General features: G+C 48.8%; 2 protein-coding genes and 1 long non-coding RNA gene across 4 annotated transcripts; 1 reads left to right on the top strand and 2 right to left on the bottom strand.

The window, feature by feature from the left end:
- Positions 1 to 6,721: 6,721 nt before the first annotated feature.
- LOC111255781 lies at positions 6,722 to 7,841 on the bottom strand. The gene is made up of 2 exons (XR_002675735.1): positions 7,505 to 7,841; positions 6,722 to 7,364 (listed from the first exon to the last, which is right to left on the bottom strand). It is a non-coding gene; the product is annotated as an uncharacterized LOC111255781 (long non-coding RNA).
- A 3,394-nt stretch (positions 7,842 to 11,235) lies between these two features.
- On the bottom strand, positions 11,236 to 15,517 carry LOC101783745 (uroporphyrinogen-III synthase, chloroplastic). 2 transcript variants are annotated; one of them, XM_022823426.1, is made up of 10 exons: positions 15,245 to 15,517; positions 14,236 to 14,323; positions 13,925 to 13,991; positions 13,539 to 13,657; positions 13,326 to 13,421; positions 12,992 to 13,044; positions 12,346 to 12,431; positions 11,890 to 12,024; positions 11,680 to 11,731; positions 11,236 to 11,601 (listed from the first exon to the last, which is right to left on the bottom strand). In XM_022823426.1, the coding sequence occupies exons 1-10, from the start codon at positions 15,419 to 15,421 to the stop codon at positions 11,587 to 11,589; spliced, it is 888 nt and encodes a 295-aa protein (XP_022679161.1). In that variant the 5' UTR covers positions 15,422 to 15,517; the 3' UTR covers positions 11,236 to 11,586. The 2 variants fall into 2 exon arrangements, with proteins under 2 accessions (XP_022679161.1, XP_004981647.1); XM_004981590.3 differs by having other exon boundaries at positions 12,992 to 13,047; positions 15,245 to 15,515.
- Positions 15,518 to 16,986: 1,469 nt separating this feature from the next.
- LOC101783343 (tyrosine decarboxylase 1) lies at positions 16,987 to 19,159 on the top strand. Its single transcript, XM_004981589.3, has one exon. It carries the CDS (start codon positions 17,247 to 17,249, stop codon positions 18,834 to 18,836), a length of 1,590 nt encoding a protein of 529 aa, XP_004981646.1. The 5' UTR covers positions 16,987 to 17,246; the 3' UTR covers positions 18,837 to 19,159.
- The last annotated feature ends 1,036 nt before the right edge of the window (positions 19,160 to 20,195 follow it).

Raw genomic sequence — 20,195 nt, 5'->3', positions numbered from 1 at the left:
CCCGGATGAAGTACATGGTGATGGGGGCGTCAGATATGGTACGGAGCTGTGGACTTCGCCGCACAAGAAGGAGGTGGGGAGGATCATATCCTTTCGAGCGTCGCCCCCAGCTGCCAAAAGGGGTCTGAATTTTAGTGGTGGTCAGAGAGATAGGGTGATTGCTTCCCTTAAGCCATGGATGAGTGGAGGGGCCCATAGCAACTCAGTGTTCAACGGCGGCGTTCACCAAAGTGCAAGCAAGGACACACGTGTGAAAGAAGGAATGTCCGTGGAAAAGATGGATGAATCACCAATTGGAGAGGCGACGGTCGATCTGGAGGTGGAAAGCTAGCTAGCACAAGATGTGCAGAAGATGGCAGTGGATGAGGGGCTCCTCGACCCCAATGTATTTGCTTGTGCTCCCGCCCAAAACCATCCAAAGGCTCCATTGGCGGATGAGCAGGGAATAGTCTCTAGGTTAAATTCCTTTGTCGACTCCAGTGAGGGATCTCTGTCTGCACAAACGGGTGCTGCCGGTACGGCGCCTGCTATGCCGCTGAGCATTCATGACAGGCTGCAGAAGGCTAAAGCGAAGAACGATAATCTGCAAGAGAGGAAAACCCACCCAAGAAGCCCAGGTGCTGTGAAGGACATTGACAAATAGAAGAAGAATAAACAGGTCTTAAAGCCAGGGGCAATCATAAAATCTATGCAAGAGCTGCAGGACAACGATCTTTTGGATGAAGGTGTTACGGTGACAACGACAACTGTCAACAAAGGCGCAGGTGCTGGTAACACCCCTCGGGGCAATGATCAGGTGGTGGAGAAGGATGTCTGTGCACGAGGAGAGTGCAAGTCCCTAGCAGGAGCTCACGGCAAGCCCCGCCAGGCACAATGAATGCCTTGGTATGGAATTGTTGAGGGATTGGGCTCTCTAGCACAGTTCAGGAATTGACGACTCTTGTGAGAGCCAAAAGCCCGTCTTTTGTTTTTCTTTGTGAAACTCATAATTCAAAAAATAGAGTAGGACATTTACGTTGGAGATTAGGTTTAAAGCATTGCATTGGTATGGATAGTGTCTGTTGAGTGGAGGTTTAGTTCTTTTTTGACATGAGTCAGTTGAAGTTATTTTAATAGAAAATAATTGCCGTTATATTGATGTCTCCACACACGTGAGCGTGAATGATCCATGGTTTAGAATCACATTTGTTTATGGGGAGTCGAGAACAGAAAATCACCATATTATGTGGGATGCTCGTCGTCGACTTCGTGGGGGGTATCTGATCTCCCATGGTTTGTAGTTGATGATTTCAACGAAACCATGTGGGGCTTCGAGCACTTCTCTGTTTGTGCAAGATCGGAAAGGCAGATGGCGGTGTTTCGAGAAGTCTTGAGTGACTGCGATCTGATTGATCTGGGGTTCGTGGGCCTCCCCTACACCTATGATAATGGGCTCTCAGGAGACACAAATGTTAAGGTACATCTTGATCGAGCTGTTGCGGATTCTAGCTGGCATGATTTGTTTGGCAACGCTACCTTGCATCACCTTGTGTCCTCACGGTCAGACCACTGCCCGCTATGTCTTGAAATTAGAAAGGAGAACTGGGAATGGCATAAAACTCGAATCTTTCGCTATGAGATTATGTGGAAACGTCTGGAGTCACTAGCGCAAGAAGTAAAGGAAGCTTGGTGCACGGCACCAAGTAGAGAAGGACTGGGAGGTGTAGCTGTTGCTTTGCGATAGGTACAATCAGCGCTGTGCACCTGGAGCACAAAGAACTTTGGCTCAGTCACGGTAGAGCTAGACGTGTTAAGGGCCAAGTTGGAGGTGCTCAGGGCGGATCCAGGGATAGAATGTTGTGATCTTCGGAGAGTGACAGACAGGATGGCCGAGCTGCTATACAAGGAGGAAATGATGCAACTTCAATGCTCGCGTATTGCATGGCTCAAGGAAGGTGATAGAAAATACTAGGCAGGCTGTGTGGCAGAAGAACAAGATTAAGAGGCTCAGGCAGAGTAATGTTGAGTGGTGTGAGAATGTGCAGGAGGTGAAGGAGATGGCATCTTCCTTCTTCCAAGAGTTATACAGGGCCGATCAGGGAGTCATTCCTGATGAGCTGCTGCAGCTAGTTGAGCCAAAGATCAATGATGAGATGAACAACCACCTATGTAAGGAGTTCTCTAATCAGGAAATTTCAGACGTGCTATTTCAGATGGGCTCGCTTAAAGCATCAGGATCGGATGGTTTTCCGGCGCGCTTCTTTCAGAGACACCGGGACATTCTGAAGGAGGATGTGATTAATGTTGTTAAGAAGTTTTTCTCTGACGGCGTCATGCTATCGGGTATCAATGAGACGGCCATTGTACTGATTTCGAAGAGCAGCAACCCTGAGGAATTAAAAGATTTTTGGCCCATAAGTCTATGCAATGTTATCTACAAAGTATTCTCTAAATGCATGGTGAATAGATTAAGGCCCCTGTTAGGTGAGATTGTGCTGCAGGAACATAGCGCCTTTGTTCCAGGGAGGATGATAACTGATAATGCCTTGATAGCATTTGAATGCATACATGCCATCCAAAAGGGCACACGGGTGATAGAGGGGAGTTTTGTGCGTATAGGTTGGATCTATCAAAGGTGTATGATCGTGTGGATTGGGGTTATCTGAAAAGGTTGTTGATGAAACTGGGCTTTCAAAGTCAATGGTTGCATTGGGTTATGACGTGTGTGACCACAATGTGCTATTCTGTCCGCTTCAATGGGGTACCCCTGGTACCCTTCGCACCGTCGCGCGTTTACAGCAAGGTGATCTGCTTTCGTCTTATCTTTTCCTTCTTGTTGCTGATGGTTTGTCATCCCTGTTGAAACAATATGAAAGATTGAATCGGCTGGAGGGCCTAAAGGTATGTAGGAGAGTGCCTAGCGTTTTACACTTATTATTTGCTGATGATAGTCTACTTTTCTTTCGTGCTACCGAAGAACAGGCTCATAATGTACGCTCGGCCATATCAACTTTTGAGAAGTGCACGGGTCAGCTCCTGAGCACAAGTAAAACGTTCCTTACTGGTGCGTGAGGGAGGAGATGAGGCGAGAGTCCAGACAGTGTCGTTGTCAAGATTAGTGGGTCAAGACTTAGACTAGTAAATTTCTTTTATGCGCGTAAGGCTTGAGATGGTGGCATGAGAAACACGGGATTTAGATTGGTTCGGGCAAATGAACGCCCTACGTCCAATGTCGGGAGCTGCTCGTGTTGCCCACGCGGGGTACTGTAGTAGGGTTACAGTAAGGCGAGAGAGGGATCCGGTCCCAGATCTCTTGGGTGTGCACTGATGCTCTAGGAGGGTGCGTGGGTGCGTTCTGTTGGTTTGGAGGCGTCACGGTACCTTGAGTTGTGCGTGGAGCCTCTGTCCTGTCTCAGGCCCCCGATTCTCCTTTTATAGCGTAGGGAGACCTCCGGGATTACAGGCAAGATCGAGTGTGGGGAGCGGTAAAGAGATAAACATGGCTAGGTAAAAATACAGCACAAAGGGGGAACCAAGTTCCTAGGTCGCCGGCGTCCTTGCCGGCCTTCGGCCTCCACCGGCGTGTTTGCTGGAAGAAGGTGGCCGCCGTTGCGTCCTGTCGATGGCTTCCTCGGCGATTGTAGCCGCCGGGCGTGATGATGGCGTTTCGTCGTGACCCCCGTGTCCGTTGGGAGGCGGCGGATCCCGCCATCCTGCTGACGGCCTGCGGAGAGCGGACGTCGCATCTTTGCTGCCGGGCGCGCGGGGCACAAGAGCGGGCGAGGCTTCCTCCTGCTCTGGGCGGTGCAGGCCATGAGTGCCCTGTGGCCAATCGGAGGGGGTAGCAGCTAATGTAGCAAGTACTGTGCGGCCGCGCATGGGTACTTGCGGCGGGTTGCGTGGGGGCGTAGATATCCTTCTCCCTGACAGCTTTGCGGTGCATTTATGGCGAGATCGACATGGGGACCCATGGGATCTGCGCCCGAGGCGGGTTCTGGTCTGGAGAGCCCGAGGTAGCCCGACCCCTTACACCTGGAGTCGGGCGAGGCGGAGACCTTCGGCGGGGGGTCGGACGCTCCCAACCCTAGGCCCGTGGTCGGGCGAGGCGGAGCTCGTTCCTCCGGAGGTCGGGGGCGCCCGACCCCGGGGCATGAGGTTGGGCGAGGCGGAGCGTGGCTCTCGCCTCCCATGTTGGGCCGACGGCAGTCGTTGTTCCCTTAGGCGGGCCTGGGCCTTTGCGTCTTTGTTGTTTCCATGGGCTTCGAAGGGTCGTTAATATTTCCCCCTGATAGGCAGTCAGGACTATTTTAGGGGTTGAACGCCTGAATTTCGAAGAGAAACACTTGGGTCTGCCCACACCAAATGGAAGGTTAAAGCGAGGGACATTCCAACCTCTTGAAGTGAGATTTATGAAGCGTATGGTCGCAGGCAAGGAGAAAGCCCTATCAGCTGTCGGTAAGAAGGTCCTAATCAAGTCAGTTGCCCAAGCGCTACCAAATTATATTATGAGCATTTTCAAAATCACGGGAGGTTTGTGTGAAGATATAATAAAAAGTATCCATACCTTTTGGTGGGGTTCGGATAAGGGAAATGGAAGGTATAGTGGGTACCCTGGAAAACGATGATCCTACCAAAGGGTTATGGAGGCATGGGCTTTAAAAATCTCAACTTATTCAACCATGCACTGTTGGCGAGACAGGCTTAGAGATTAATTACCCTCCCCGATAGCCTTTGCGCGCGGGTTGTACGTGCTAAATACTTTCCCACTGGTAACCTTCTAGATATGGCGACGGCAGGCGAAGCATCTCAAACGTGGAGAGCAATCGAGCATGGTGTGGTACTTCTGAAAAAAGGTATAGTTTGGCGAGTCGGGGACGGCCAAACCATTCGTATATGGCGTGATAACTAGTTACCAAGGTCGCATGGTTTGTGCTCTATTGGAAGCACTAGAACCTGCCGGATCCGGAGGGTAGCGCATCTTATTGATCAAAATTCAAATTGCTAGGATGAAGCTCGTTAGGAGGTATTTTTACACCTGCGACGTAGCTGAAATCCTAAAAATTAAGCTTTCAAGATTGTCGTGTCTAGACTGGACACGGTGCGAGGTGCATACAAGGTTGCGATGAGAATGAATTATGGATTGGGGGAGGAAGAAACGGCAGACAGGGAGCTGGTTGATGTCTCCGAGAGTGAGCTTCAGTTGCAACCGGCGTCAGGTAGCAGCTGCCAGGCTCCACCATACCCGAACCACGAAGTGATCAGCGGGCCAGAGAATCGAAACCCATCGCTCTTCTCGAGCCTGACGAGTACTGTTCCTAAAACGCTAGTAAAATAAACGCAGTGACTTGCATTGGTCAGGCTTGCAAATCTAGGCCTTGTTTAGTTAGGGAATTTGGGAGGTGCCAAATTACTGTTACAGCACTGTAGCACACTGTAGCGTTTCGTTTGTATTTGTGAATTATTGTCCAAATATTGACTAATTAGGCTCAAAAGATTCGTCTCGCAAAGTACAACAAAACTGTGCAATTAGTTTTTAATTTCATCTACATTTAGTACTCCATGCATGTACCGCAAGTTTGATGTGATGGGGAATCTTCTTTTTGCATAGTGTCAAAGTTGGGAGTTGGGAGTAACTAAACATGGCCCTAGTAATCTAGCAGCACCACCGCCACTGATTGATACTCTCCTTTTTCTCCTTCCTAATTAAGTACTGGTTGCTGTACTATATTCGCAGTTTAACAACTCCAACTCTAGTCCACAGCTTTACGCCAAGTTGCCAAAGCCTCTCTTTATCCTCTGCCTTTTCCCGAGGTAAAAAGTCGGCCGGAAGTGGAATGGAATAATCCGTCCATTGCCGAAAGGACGTTGGCAAAATTCGCCATAGATTTCGAGGCGCATATTCACAAAGTTGCAGGCTTTTTTCCCAATTATTTTTTCGGTAACGCTAAGGGCAGGACGACTGGAATCTTTAAAAAAATTGGATGCTCCGACGCATGTTGCTATAGTTAAGTATATTATTTTCGCATATTTAACAATAAATGTTGTATGAAACATAATGTTTATGTTGCGGCGGGAATTTTTTATCCCAGAGTTGAACGACATAGTCATTTTTTCCGTATATATTTTAATGTTTCAACTATAGATTTTCAATGTTACATCAACGGATTTTTCATCGGACATCCGGGCATATCTTTTAGACAGCGGCGGGGCGCTCTCGGTCTCTCGGCTCGGTGTCGGCCGCTCGTTACCTTGGCGTACGTTCGCGACGGCGACGTTGGTGGCGCCACCCGTGCAGTCCGATTATGCAAGTGCGTCCGCTTGCCGGCGGCGAAGCGTTCGCCGTCGTCACGCATCTTTTGACCAGCCGTGCTTAGTTTAAGCCCTATTTGGAAGGCACCTCACTTTTAGCCTCATTTTAGCACTTGTCCTGCCAAACAGGGATGCTAAAAGTAGGGTGCTAAGGGTGTGTTTGGTTAAGTTGTGGCTTTTTAAAAAGCTGTTGTGAGCTGTGAGCTATGGAAAAGCAGCTGTGAGAAAGCAACCGTAGGAAAAGCAGAAGACCGTTTGGTTAGAGCAACTGTGAAACTGTACGCTATGTAAGAAATACCTGTAATGACTCTAAAGGTATGTGGGTGTGTTTATATGTAAATTGCTCGTAATAAAATAATGTGTTCACTAATTCGCATGTAAATGACTATTTTAGAAAGAAAAAAAATAAATTTTATATGTTCTTCGTCCATCGTCCGTCAAAGTGATTGGTCAATATCTATCAAAAGGTTTATACAATGCCATTCCTCAGCATTTCTATCCTCCTCTCGCACTAACCATCAAAGGAGAGCTACGTAGAATTACATGAACAACAACAGAACAACAACAGAAGGGTCTTTTACATAGCTTACCTGTTCTAGCATGAAAATATGGATCTTTGACATAAATACTCTCGCACTAACCATCAAAGGAGAGCTACGTAGAATTATATGAACAACAAGAGAAGGGTCTTTTGCATAGCCTTTTCGTTGTACCTGTTCTAGCATGAAAATATGGATCTTTGGACATAAATACTTGACAAGAAGACTAACTGAAGTGAAGCAGCCATTTGTATCTGACAGCAAAACAAGTACCTCTACTCCGACAGTACAGAGGCATTTTTTCGAGAAAATAGTGGAGGGATTTTTAGATTTCCATGCTACTGCCTCCAAAATTCCCATGCATCCTGGCACCCGCAGATAGAGTTTATCAGAAGTTTGTGACAGCTTGCAAATTGTAATGGAAACTTTATTATAGGCAACAGATGCCCCTTTGCAGAAAAATCAACCAGTCACCAGCAAAATTTCTGACATCTCAACTGCAGTTAGATTTCTTTGCAACTAGCGAATCCCATTTCACTGAAATTAGATGGGATGAAAAGGAATTAACGGTTGTGTAGATTATTACACAAGGGAAGGCAGAATTGCTCTTCAGATTGGAATCGACAGCTTGGGGCAAACCAAGAGATGATTGCAGTTTACAGAGTATGGACGAGTACCTGGAGGTGAAGATTGACGCCGGCAACGGCGAGCCATCAAATCGAACCTTGCCGGGGAGATCAGCAAATCGAGCTCCTTTCACATCATCGGATTGAACTCCTCCGCCTCGGACAGAGTCCACCCTGCCTGAATCGAGTTATCTCGCTCATCCCGCCCCTATCTTCCGCCGCGCGCAAAACGGAGCGTCGGCGGTGCCGCCGTACACCGGCCCGGGCTGCATTCTCCACTCCGAGTTGATGCTTCACTCCGTTGGTCTTTGCTGCTACCCCCGACGGAGATGAGCGCGGATGCTTTGCGACGGGGCTAGCGGAGGCGGACGGTACTGCGCGTGGGGGAGAAAATAGAACGGGGGGAGCAAAATGAACCGGTACCCTCGTGACCAGGGGTAGTTGGGTAATTTTTTTACCCCAAAAGCATTTGAAATTAGGTGGAGGGTGCTTTTAAATTTGTACGAGAGACAACAGCTTTTGAGCAAAAGTAACTATAGCTTTTAGGTCCTTTGATTGCCTTTTGGCTTTTGCAAAAGTAAAAACAGGTTGGAAGTCCAATCAAAGGCACTCTAAAGTTCACTTTAACACCCTCTTTCCTTAGAGCAACTCTAACACCCCCTTTCCTTAGAGCAACTCCAAAAGTTTCCTAAAAAATTCTTCCCCAAAATGTGGTATCGGGAGCTATGCTATAAACGAGGTATTGGGAGTTATGCTACAATTTTTTTCCCTAAAAACATATCAAGCCAAAAAAAACGCTAAAAATTGTTTCCCAGTATTTGCCACGTCATTGTAATTGGACCTACCTCCAGATTAGACCTCCTCTACCTTCCATCACTCCTTCGAGAAGAGCTTGCCGCCGGCTCTGCCGCCATGGCTCCTCGCACGCCAGCCAACTCCACTCTCCTCCGGCCATCTCCCACAAGGCCACAAATCAACCGTACCCAAATGGCCACAAATCAACAGCACAGAAACACCCCACAAAAATGTGGCCTTGTTCAATACAATCTGGAACAAAACTGAAAGGCAATGAAGAAACAGAACATCTATCCTGTTGATCCACCTATATGTACATGATATATACGGACACTAAAATGTCAGATTGCCTAATGTAAGCTCCCGTTGGTAATTCCCTCAATGACATATAGGCCACGACCATTGTAGAAGCTCGGTGAACTGGCCTGCCTTTAGGATTTGAGCCCCCGGTGGTGGCCGGAGCAGGCCGATATGGTCTCTATCAGAGGCCGGGGACGGAAGGGCGTCCGCCAGCAGCTCCACCGGCGGCGCTGTCGGGAGGAGGGGAGTTGTGGAGGGTGGCTTCACCTGGACGAGGCCGAGGTTGCGGCGACGCGGAGGTCCGACTCACAGCGGCGCTCGGCCTCGCGCTAGAGCTGCTCCTCGCGGCGCGGACAGCGTTGGTGGCCGCCGCCGGATCCAGGAGGAGGATGGCGTCGAGACGTGGCCGGAGTGGAGGATGGCGCGGAGCAGGGACCCGGCGGCGCAGCCCTCCCTTCCTAGCACGAAATCCCGGAAGAGCATCCCGGCGTAGTCCCCGACGGATGTGAGGCGTGGAGAAAAAAAATGAGCGCGGTACCGGAGCTCGTCGGATTGGGGAAGACCGCGCCTCGCGAAAATATGTGGGGCGAGGGATCGCTTTTTCGGGTAGCTAATTTTTTTTTTGGGTTGGGTGGGCTGTTGGAATTCAATTTTTCTTTTTTCCCCCTAAAGAAGGTATTGGGGTAAGATTAGAAGCCTCTTGAAGTTGCTCTTAGCCCCTCCAAGAGGTGCTAAAGGGTGCTAAAGGGGCTAAAAGTGGTTCCTGATCCTATTTTTTCCCCTAGTGGCCCCCCTCCCCGCACTCCCTCTCTCTCCTCCCTGCCACACCCCCGCCACCCTCCGCCAGCCACGCCGCCTCCGCCCAGCCCCGCTGCCTCCACCGGCCACGCCGCCTTCGCACCCAGCCGCAAATCCCCACCCCTCCATCCCTCCCTCCCTCCATACCCACTTTGGCATCATTGCCTCTCGCTCTCCGGCGTCCCCCGCAGCGGCTCCGTCGGCGGAGAAGAGGGAGGCGACAGTGGGGCTGAGCCGCGCGAGGAGGTTGTGGAAGTGGGGCAGCAGCAGGGATCCAGGCAGGCGGAAGGAGGCACGCGGTGGGTGAAGGCGGCGCGGAGGAGCGAGAGCGGCAGAGGCGAGGGTCTCTTGCTCCCGCTGCTCGTGAGCCTCCGGGGAGGGGTTGACGGGAGGTCGTGGGGTCCGCCTCCAACAAATGCCCCGCCGTGTTGGTTTTGGTTGAGATCTCGGGCTTGATCCACGCTAGGCACCGCGACGAGGAGCTCTAGCCCCGATACCGAGCAGAGGCAAGGGCCAGCAGTCCGGCAGCCAGGGAGCGGCGGCTGACGCGGGCCGAACACAGCAGGGAAGGCGGCGGTGGAGCGGCGGCCCCCACGTTCTGGCTCTGGAGATTTGTGCGGCAAGAACAAGAGAGGAGGAGAAAGCGAATTGGAAGGAGAGAGAACAGTGCAGTTGAATGGAGGGGTAAATATGTCTTTTGCAAACCAAGGTGCTAAAGTTTAGCACTGTATCCAAACATCCCAAGGGGCTAAACTTTAGTACTCCATTTGAGGGGCTAAACTTTAGCCATGGGCTAAACTTTAGCACCGGTTCACAAACAGGGCCTAGGTTAAAATTAACCGAGCGGAGGGGGTAGGTTATTTAGGGGATGTTTGGATCTCCGGGCTAAACTTTAGTCTCTGTCATATCGAATGTTTAGATACTAATTAGGAGTATTAAATATAGACTATTTACAAAACCCATTACACAGACGGAGGCTAAACGACGAGACGAATCTATTAAACCTAATTAGTCCATGATTTGACAATGTGCTGCTATAGTAACCATTTACTAATGATGGATTAATTAGGCTTAATAGATTCGTCTCGTCGTTTAGCCTTAGTTTTATAATTAATTTATATTTAATCATTTTAATTAGCTGCCTTAGTTTTATAATTAATTTATATTTAATCATTTTAATTAGCTTCCGAATATTCGATGTGACACGAACTCATAGCTCCCCTACCTGCAACATATGACACGGAGACGTTGATGACGATTGGTTGCATCGTTGGGCTCGGAAATTTCTGCCACCAATGAACCTCGGCTGCTAACTACTAATTAACCAGCTGCAGTAAAAAAGGTGCCGTAGACTTGCGGTGACTCGTGACGCTGACACACCGGCCGTATGTGCCGGATTTACAGAGGGTAAAACGGGAAAACAAACTCTAACGTGATGGGCTTATCGTTGGGAGGTGTCACTAACGTATGGGCTAACAATCTCATGACGGTTTGCAAGCTATGATTGGCTTCCTCGTGTTAGATTCAAAGGCGAGACGGAATCTTTGGTGTGAGGTCGGGGGGACGGAGATTCCGTAGCTTCGCGGTGTTCAGAATCTTCTATCATTACTCCAACAGCGAAAGATGTAGTGCCTCAACGCACACAAGCACCACTTAACGTGACGACAAGACGCAGTTAGCCAAACAAAGACGGCACTGCTAACCTCGTTGAAAAAGACGAATGGAGAGAGAGAAGAGATGGTGCACGCACGCCCTATACAGCCATACAGGTTCAGAGGCTACCACAGAAAAACAAAAGGTACAGTACAAGTACAGATATGGGCCTTTCAGCCCGGGAAACACCTATATGGCCCAACTGAGCGCCACCCGCCCCACCCCCCTATGGAAAGGCAAAAACATTTGCAGCTTTATTCATGCATCGACTTCCTCGACAATTGACATGTACAGGTAACAAGGATTCTCTCATCTTCTTATGAAAATTAGTAGAAACAGTCCAACTTGGCGCCACACCACAACGCTGAACCGCGATTCAGAACTTGTTCACATGCTACCCTGTACAGCTCACACAATTTACAGCTAGTTTAATCACAACAGATGATCAAGTTTCACTGACGAAACAACAATAGGCTGTACATCAGGCGTTATAAGGCCAAAGAAGCAAAGAATTCCTGAGTCTACAAGCGGCCACCAACGTCAAGAAGCTCCGTCATGCGTCATCCAGTACAAGGGGCTGTCCGTGTTCAACATTTTGGGGCCTAAAGCAGAAACAGGGAAGGCTATAACGGAAGAAACCAAGAAAAATCAGGATAGGACGCAAGGATAAGATAAGAAACCTCTTTTAATTGCCTGTGGACTCTGAGCGCTTCAAGAATGCTTTCAACCCACCTATGAAAAGCAACATGACAAGTCAGGCGTACAGATTAGGCAGTAGTCAAGGGCTGCGCAATATTTGGTGAGAACAGCAGTTTGAAATGTTCAACATCCCTGACGTGTGCATGAAAATTGGATGATGTTGTTCAAAGGGCAATATGATGTGTGCATACCCTTCAAGTCCAGGGGTTGTTGGATAATATATGCTCTTCAGACCCAATTTCTTCGCTGCAGAGCCAGTGGTCTCACCAATGCAAGCGATGGAATTATTCCAGTTATCGACTTTTGAGATCAGCTTTAACCAAGCCCTGCATCACAATGATGACAAAAAAGACTGAACAACGGAACCACATATAAAAGCAAGCTATGGCAAAATGGAAGTAAATATTGGGAGGCTGACGGTTCAAGGAAAGTCAATCCAGGCAAATAGCATATTTCAAGTTTTTACTTGTGTATATGGATGGTTAACTGGCATGGCATGCTCCCCTTTTATAAGGTTAAACTGAGCTTCCCCAAAAGTATTTGATGTTTAAATGTTAGTATCTCATGATCAATTCAACAACAGCTTTACTTTGCACGAACCAAGATGATTTGTGAAAACTTTATCCAAATATGCTTGCTATAATTACTTCAATGCGGAAGGAGAAGCTACTGCAACAACTGGAGCTGAAATAGCAAGCTTTAAAGTTAGTGGTTCGACATCTTCAACAGGTACCTGCATGTGCATGCATACACAACACCTTAATATTATTAACAGATGTCCAAAATCCATGCACAGGAATGTGATATAACACCGATGCCAATTATTTTCTGGTTCTTACGGTAGAAATCTCTACTCTGGTAGTCTAGTGATGCATGCAAAAGTACAGAAGTAAATGACACTATTAAATTAAAGAATGCTAGACATTTATATCTCAGGTCCAGAGTTTGTCATTAGATTAAGCATCTGCAGAGTGAATAGTTGAGCAAGAGATTGAGTTCAACAGCTAACCAAAATTTTAACCAACAAGAAATAAATAGACAAACAACAATAGTTCAGCTTACGTTGTCGTAAAAGTTCAGTTCGTATGAAGATCCATGCCTAAGCACAAATGAAATTGATATAGCAAATTCTCAACAACAACAAAAAATATTCATGTTTAAAACAGGTACCACAGACCACAGGAATAAGTTCAACAGGATGTGGAAAGACTTGTTTGTGCATGTGGTGAGAAAGGAGATGATTGTTAGAAAAGGTAAATGAAAAAGTTCATCCCACATAAGTGAAAAAATTACGGTTGTATATGTATTCAGTCTTGTCACATGAAATCCTCGATCTGATAGCCCATCTTCTGCATTAGAAAAAAGTATCGTAAATGCAGATAGAGATAGTGTACACAGTTCCTGAATAAAAAAAATGATTAAATCAAGAGCATTGATCTCATACGCCAAATTAAGAGCTCATAACCATAAAATTTCAACTAGAAGACTGAATATTGACTGGAGATCAAAATCAATATGCAATACCGTGAAGAAACCAACACTCCACTTCGAAAAAAGTTAATGTGAGAAACATGTGGCCTTAGTGAAAGCAGAAGAAAATAATAACGAAAGAAGCAAACTGACTCACGAATTTCACGGCTAGCCTTTGCAGATGCAGGATACAACACTTTACATGTACTCTCACTGCCCCTGGGAAGCTCTGAGGCCAAAACTTTACCCATAGCTGATGAAGAAGGAAAATTCATTAAATCTGATAAATAATTGAGGATGAACAAAAGAGCAATAAATCTTGAAAATACAGACGTAGCAAGGACATCATAGAAACCACAAGAGAATATACCTTTGGAAGGTGAAAATGCAACCTCAAGAGATTGATCATCAGACTGTGATACTTCATCAAAAACCTTTGCAGTTCCTGCTCCAACAACCGCTACTCGCACCTTAGGACTTGCAGCTGCCCTGGCATTGAATTATTGTGCAGCTCGCGTAAAAAATGGCAGTCTTAGGTTATGTTTGATCTGGTGATGCAACAATTATTTGAAATTAAGGAATTAAGTCTGTAGAACTATAGAAAAAAGATATACCATGTAGTCTGTTAGCTAATGAAATACTGGCACAAATATTTGTGACAAGTTACAAGGAATGAAGCAAAATTGAGGCATAATTAATACTTGTACAGCAACATTGAGCACAATAGCACATAACTGCAATATGCTTGAAGCTTACTTCCATCCCTGAAGGAACACTGCAGCTGCCTCAGGAGAGCTTATAGTAATCCAGTCAAACTTGTCGTCTGTAAATACAGAATTCCATTGAGACTAAACCATGACTTTCCAATTGCATTTGTTTTAGAGCTAGTATGAAGAGGAGAATATCATGAAATGAAATACTATAATATCTTCTGGAGAAAACATATAAAAAGGCTAAGAGGAAAGAATGGATATGTTAAGTGCTGTGTATCCAAAGAATGAAACTCTGAAAATGAAATTGAGTGGGCGAACAGTGTACATAGTGACAAAAGAAAGACTAACACTTACTACGTAAGACATCTGGAAGCCTATATGTATCAGGGCCATCAACATGCTTAATAAGAGGAAGTTCCAGAGACTGTATATTGTGCTTTTCCTACAGAATCCAATTAGAAAATTGATGTAAATGCTAGGCTGCAATCAACAGAATAACTAGAAAGAAAGACTAATCTCTGAACTTATGGAGACCAGCAGTAATTTAAACAATATTAGTCTTTTGTAAGACGATATTTACATGGTTATCCCACAAGTAACTTAATTATTATCAGAACTAAGTATATTCATGATTCAAGTCACCCTGAGAAATTTTCAGCAGACTCCCAGGTATTGTCTTCACTAAGCACAATGGTTCAAGTCTGCGTGAGAGTTTTATTCTATTTTATTTTGCCCTGGCATTTTTGAAGGGTTTGTGATTGTGGGTGCCAAAGATCGAAACATGGCCTGTAAGGCTGTAACCATCGCAATTGGTGATATTGCCTACTGCCCCCCACGGCAGCTCCCTACCATTCGAAGCCAAATTGATCAGAATCGACAATGCAGTATTGACACTAGGCTCCATATTTTTTTAAAAAAATATGGGAGCAAGGACTAAGATGGAAGATAAAATAGCTTCCAAGATGGAACCATAAATTTGAAATCACACATCACAGAAAAGTGGAAATGCCTACTAAATCTGAACTCCTGATGGCAGTTTCAGAAGGACGATGTAGTAGTCAGCTCCATTAGCAATCAGTACGCTAATGTACAAATTTTGCAATGAGGTCCTCCATATCACGCCCCATGTTAACTCTCCGGTGAAGGAAACCAGTATAATTCCCCTAACAGGTGAAGGAAACCAGTATAATTCCCCAAGCTAGAACAACAGGCCGCATGTCTAGCACGCCGAGAAAGGCAATTAACCTGCAATACTCCTTCAATTTCGCAAACTGTTCGTACTGCCACCTCCTCCGTATCTCTAGCTACATATTTGAAGACGAAAGCACAATGGGAGAAATAAGTACCCATTGGGGGGACTCACCAGCGCGGCGATGAGCTTGGCGTTCTTCCCCCGCTCGCGGGTCACCACGACGTCGGGCGGTGGCGAGGAGCACCCCAGCAACCTACCGGTGGCGCCGGCTCGGAGCCTTCCTGCGGGTCGGGCTTGGCCAGAAGGTGGGGAAGGGAAGGGGAACGCCAGCGAAGAAGAGAAGGCCATGGCCGCATGGAGCTCGTGGGTGGAGAGGAGACTGGAGAGGAAGACGCTCTGGACACGGGCCCCACGCCTGGATTTGGGTCTGCGATTCTGCGGTCGCTCCCAGTCCGTTTCACTCGGCGTTGATAGCGGGCCGTTTGGGCTGAGCGTTATTTGGTGGGTCAGTGGGTGACTTGTGGGCCGTGAAACGTGTGCTCCTCTTTTTTTCTTTCAGAAACACGTTCATTCATATACTCCATCACAAATCGCGATTAATCAGCCACAAATCATGCATGCATGAGAGAATCCAAGCTGTGCGTCGACGGTTGATCAATCGTGCCGGCCGCGACCGCCGTCGCCGTCGCCGCGACGAGCTCCTCCCCGCTTGCGTCCGCCACGGCCCCGAAGTCGACGAGGGACTGGATGTACTCGCCGTCGACGCGCGCCACGGTGTCGCGGATCGCGTGGAACACTTGGCCGTAGCTCGATCGAGTTCAGTAGGTCCGTGACCTGGAGCCATGGGAACGCCCAGAGCACCATGTTGCCGAAGAAGTCCAATGGCACGGCAGGGCTGGCTCTGCTCCTGCAGTTCACCGCCACCGCCCTCACCTGGGTGAACTCCTCCGGCTTGAGGTCCCGCGCCGCCGCGATCTTCTTCCCCCACGTGTGCGGGACCTCCTCGCCGGCGAGCGGGTGCCCGGTGGAGTAGACGCGGTTTTCCATCGTGCGGTTTGCCGTCGTGATCTCCACAACGTGTCAAGATCGACTCAAGAATTGGAAGCCACCTAGATGAATTGTTGTGCGATCGTGGATATATTATTCCTGGAAGCTTAGCCACAAACGCTGCTCGCCGGTCGTTGGTTTCGGACTGCACGCAAACCACGCATTGCGCGCGCGGGGTCCTCACCGGTCGTGTGGCTCTTGTACATACCATGCATGCAATCTCGACCAAGCTAAGGTATGGTCTGCGTGTGATGACGAGCTCGCCACGTCGCGCATATAACCTAAGCCATTTCTTATTCTTATAATCCATTATTTTGCATGATCTCCATAACATGTCAAGATCGCCATTATTATTCCTGGCACTGGCAGAGCCCTCGCCAGCAGGCAGCAGCACTGTCGGTGCCTCGGCGAGGTCCTCACGGTCGGCATCAACCTCGTTCCCTTCACGTGGGCCGCCTCGCCGGCCGCCACGGAGCTCGAGATGGTCGTCGTCGACTGGCTCGGCAAGGCGCTCCACCTGCCCCTTTTCGAAGCAACTACTCGAGTACAGTACTACGCAACTACTTCGTAGTTCGTACCTGGCTACCTGCTGCTCCGTACTTCACTACTCCCTCCGTTCCAAATTATAAGTTATTCTAACTTTCTTGGAGAGTCAAAACATCTTAAGTTTGACCAAATTTATACAATAAAATGCTAACATTCATGATATCAAATAGGTACCATTAGTTTCTTCATTAAATATATTTTCATAGTATATCTATTCGGTGCCATAAACTTTTGTAATTTTCTCTATAATTTTGGTCAAATATAAAAATGTTTGACTCTCCAAGAAAGTTGGAATGACTTATAATTTGGAACGGAGGGAGTACTTCGTAGTTCGTACCTGGCTACCTGCTGCTCCGTACTTCTTTGCATTCGAGCTCTTTTGGTTTCGTTTAACTCTTCCTTTTTTTGCGCACGTTTGCACCTTCCACCAGCTTATAAATAGCTAGAGAAGGCGATTCATGTTTTCATCTGCCTCGATACTGCATCATCTTCTTTCTCTCACTACTACAAGTGGAAGGTGCAGCTAATTGGACCGTCAGTTCATTAATCACTTGTCTCTGCACCTCCCCACCACGCATATATGGCACCGCCTTCGCACTGCTACATCAGCAATGGCGCCCCACAGAACGGCGTTGTCGTCCCTATGGAAACAGGAACTCTGCCGCCGCAGGACTCCCACCTGCTCGACCCCGACGAGTTCCGGCGGCAGGGCCACCAGGTCATCGACTTCATCGCCGACTACTACGCCCGCATGGGCGAGTACCCCGTGCACCCCAGCGTCAACCCCGGCTTCCTACGACGCGAGCTCCCCGCGGACGCGCCGTCGCGTCCGGAGCGCGACGCATTCGACGCGGCGCTGCGGGACGTCCGCGACCTCATCCTGCCCGGCCTGACGCACTGGCAGAGCCCTCGCCACTTCGCGCACTTCCCGGCGTCCAGCAGCACTGTCGGTGCCCTCGGCGAGGCTCTTACGGCAGGCATCAACATCGTTCCCTTCACGTGGGCCGCCTCGCCGGCCGCCACCGAACTCGAGATGGTCGTCGTGGACTGGCTCGGCAAAGCGCTCCACCTGCCCGAGAGGCTCATGTTCTGCGGCGGTGGCGGAGGCACGCTTCTAGGCACCACGTGCGAGGCCATCCTCTGCGCCCTTGTTGCCGCGAGGGACCGGAAGCTCGCAGACATTGGGAGCAGGAGGATCGGAGACCTCGTCGTCTACTGCTCCGACCAGACCCACTTTGCATTCCGCAAGGCTGCCCACATCGCTGGTATCCACCGTGACAACTGCCGCGAGATCGCGACGTGCCGCGATGACGTGTTCGCGCTCTCGCCAGCCGAGCTGCATGCCGCCACGCAAGCCGACGTGGACGCCGGGCTGGTCCCGCTCTTCCTGTGCGCGACGGTGGGGACCACCCAGACCACCGCCGTGGACCCCATCCGCGAGCTCAGCGCCGTCGCGGCGGCGCACGGCGCCTGGGTCCACGTGGACGCGGCCTATGCTGGCTCGGCGCTCGTCTGCCCGGAGTTCCGCCACGTCATTGACGGCGTTGAGGCCGTGGACTCATTCAGCATGAACGCCCACAAGTGGCTTCTGGCCAACACCGACTGCTGCGCGCTGTGGGTGAGGAAGCCGTCACTGCTCGTGGCGGCGCTCGGCACGGAGCAGGAGTACATCCTCAAGGACGCGGCGGCGGAGGGGCACGACGTCGTGGACTACAAGGACTGGTCCGTGACGCTGACACGCCGGTTCCGCGCGCTCAAGCTGTGGCTCGTGCTCCGCTGCTACGGCGTCGAGGGCCTGCGCGCCCACGTCCGCTCCCACCTGCGCATAGCCGCGTCGTTCGAGAGCATGGTCAGGGCCGACGCGCGGTTTGAGGTGACCGTGGCGACGCAGTTCGCGCTGGTGTGCTTCCGGCTCCGGTCGCCGGAAAAGCTGGGCGGCGAGAAGACGGCCAACGAGCTCAACCGGAGGCTCCTGGAGGAGGTGAACTCGACCGGCTCCGGGCCGTACATGAGCTCCGCCATGGTGGGTGGCATCTACATGCTCAGGTGCGCCGTCGGGAGCACGCTTACGGAGGAGCGGCACGTCCGTGAAGCGTGGAAGGTCGTGCAGGATCAAGCTGCTTCCCTCCTCCGTAAAATGGAGATCAATTACAGCGTAGTTGCCGAATAAGTTGAAATGAATTATGCATTGTCAACGTGTCAATTTATTTTAGTTTGAATAAGCGTAAAAGTGTTAGCGGATGGGCATGTAGATGTAGCCCAGTGGTAAGGCTGCAAGGGAACAGCTGCCCGGCGCCGGCGGGGTGTTGGCGCCCTCGTCCCGCACCAAGCTTTCAACGAATGGCATGCCGAGGTGGCGCCTATCAGATAAAAAGCATACTTGTGTTATGTTGTAAAACAACCGAACTTGGTTCTGGTTTCTAGAACCGAGAATCCAGAATTAAAGAACTTGCCAGGTCTTTATAACAAGTTTTTGCAAAAAACTTAGTTGAACGAGTTGTTCTGAGACTTATTCCAAACATTTCTTTTTTGCAAAAGTGATGTGGCGAAAAAATCATGTGTATAAGTTGTCTAGAAAAGTTAAAAAACGAAGTTAAGCAATCCTAACAATGTTATCATGGAATTTATGCTGAAAGGTTATCAACTTATCATTCAGGAGCTGTTGTACTGAGAAATTAACTGCAGAACTTATGCATAAAAGTTGTATGAAAAAAGTTTTTCTGGCAATATTCTCGTGAATGGTTTTCTAAAAAAATTATCATGAAAAAGTTATCTAGACAAGTTGAATAGAGATATTAAGCGTTAAAGTCAAGTGACGACAATGCTATTGTCGAAAATTGTACTAAAAAAGAATCATGAAAAGTTTTTTAGTAACATTGTACAGAAAAGTTATGTACATAAGCTTATATCATTTTTAAAATAGAAAGTTGCGTAAAAATAAAGATTCCGGAGCGAGCAGTTTTTAACTAATCATTTTATCTTAAATCTATGAGAACTATAGTTGCATATACATCCTCACGAAATTTACTCATTCTTTTTTTTAAAAAATAAAATGTACCATCTTCTTCTTTGTTTTGTCTTCGAGCTATAAACACTGGTAGAAAATTGAGCATTAGTCCCGATTGATAAGGACCATATCTCTTCAATACCCAATCGGGATTAAATTTTCAAGATAAAAGGGGGTTTCTTTAATCCCGAGGTAGTTTTAAAAAAAAAACCACCACGCCGCCCGCCGCCCGCCGCCCGCCTGCGCGACGCCCAGCCGCCGCCCGCCCTCGCCTCCCGCTCCTCACCGCCAGTGAGGGGGCGAGCAGAGGGGGAAGGGAAGGGGCAGCAGAAGGGGATGGGACGGGAGAGGAAGAGAAGGAGGGGAGGGGAGGGGAGGGGGCGGGAGAGGAAGAGAAGGAGAGGAGGGAGAGGAGCTGCCCGCCCGCACCGGAGGGAGAGGAGGAGGAGGAGGAAGAAAGGGAGAGGAGGAGCTGCTATCTGTGTGGAGAAGATAAGAAAGAGAGGGGAGGAGGAGAGGAGA

Source organism: Setaria italica, chromosome IX (assembly GCF_000263155.2).
Source record: "Setaria italica strain Yugu1 chromosome IX, Setaria_italica_v2.0, whole genome shotgun sequence".
Taxonomy (NCBI): domain Eukaryota; kingdom Viridiplantae; phylum Streptophyta; class Magnoliopsida; order Poales; family Poaceae; genus Setaria; species Setaria italica.
This window is presented reverse-complemented; position numbering and strand designations above follow the sequence as displayed.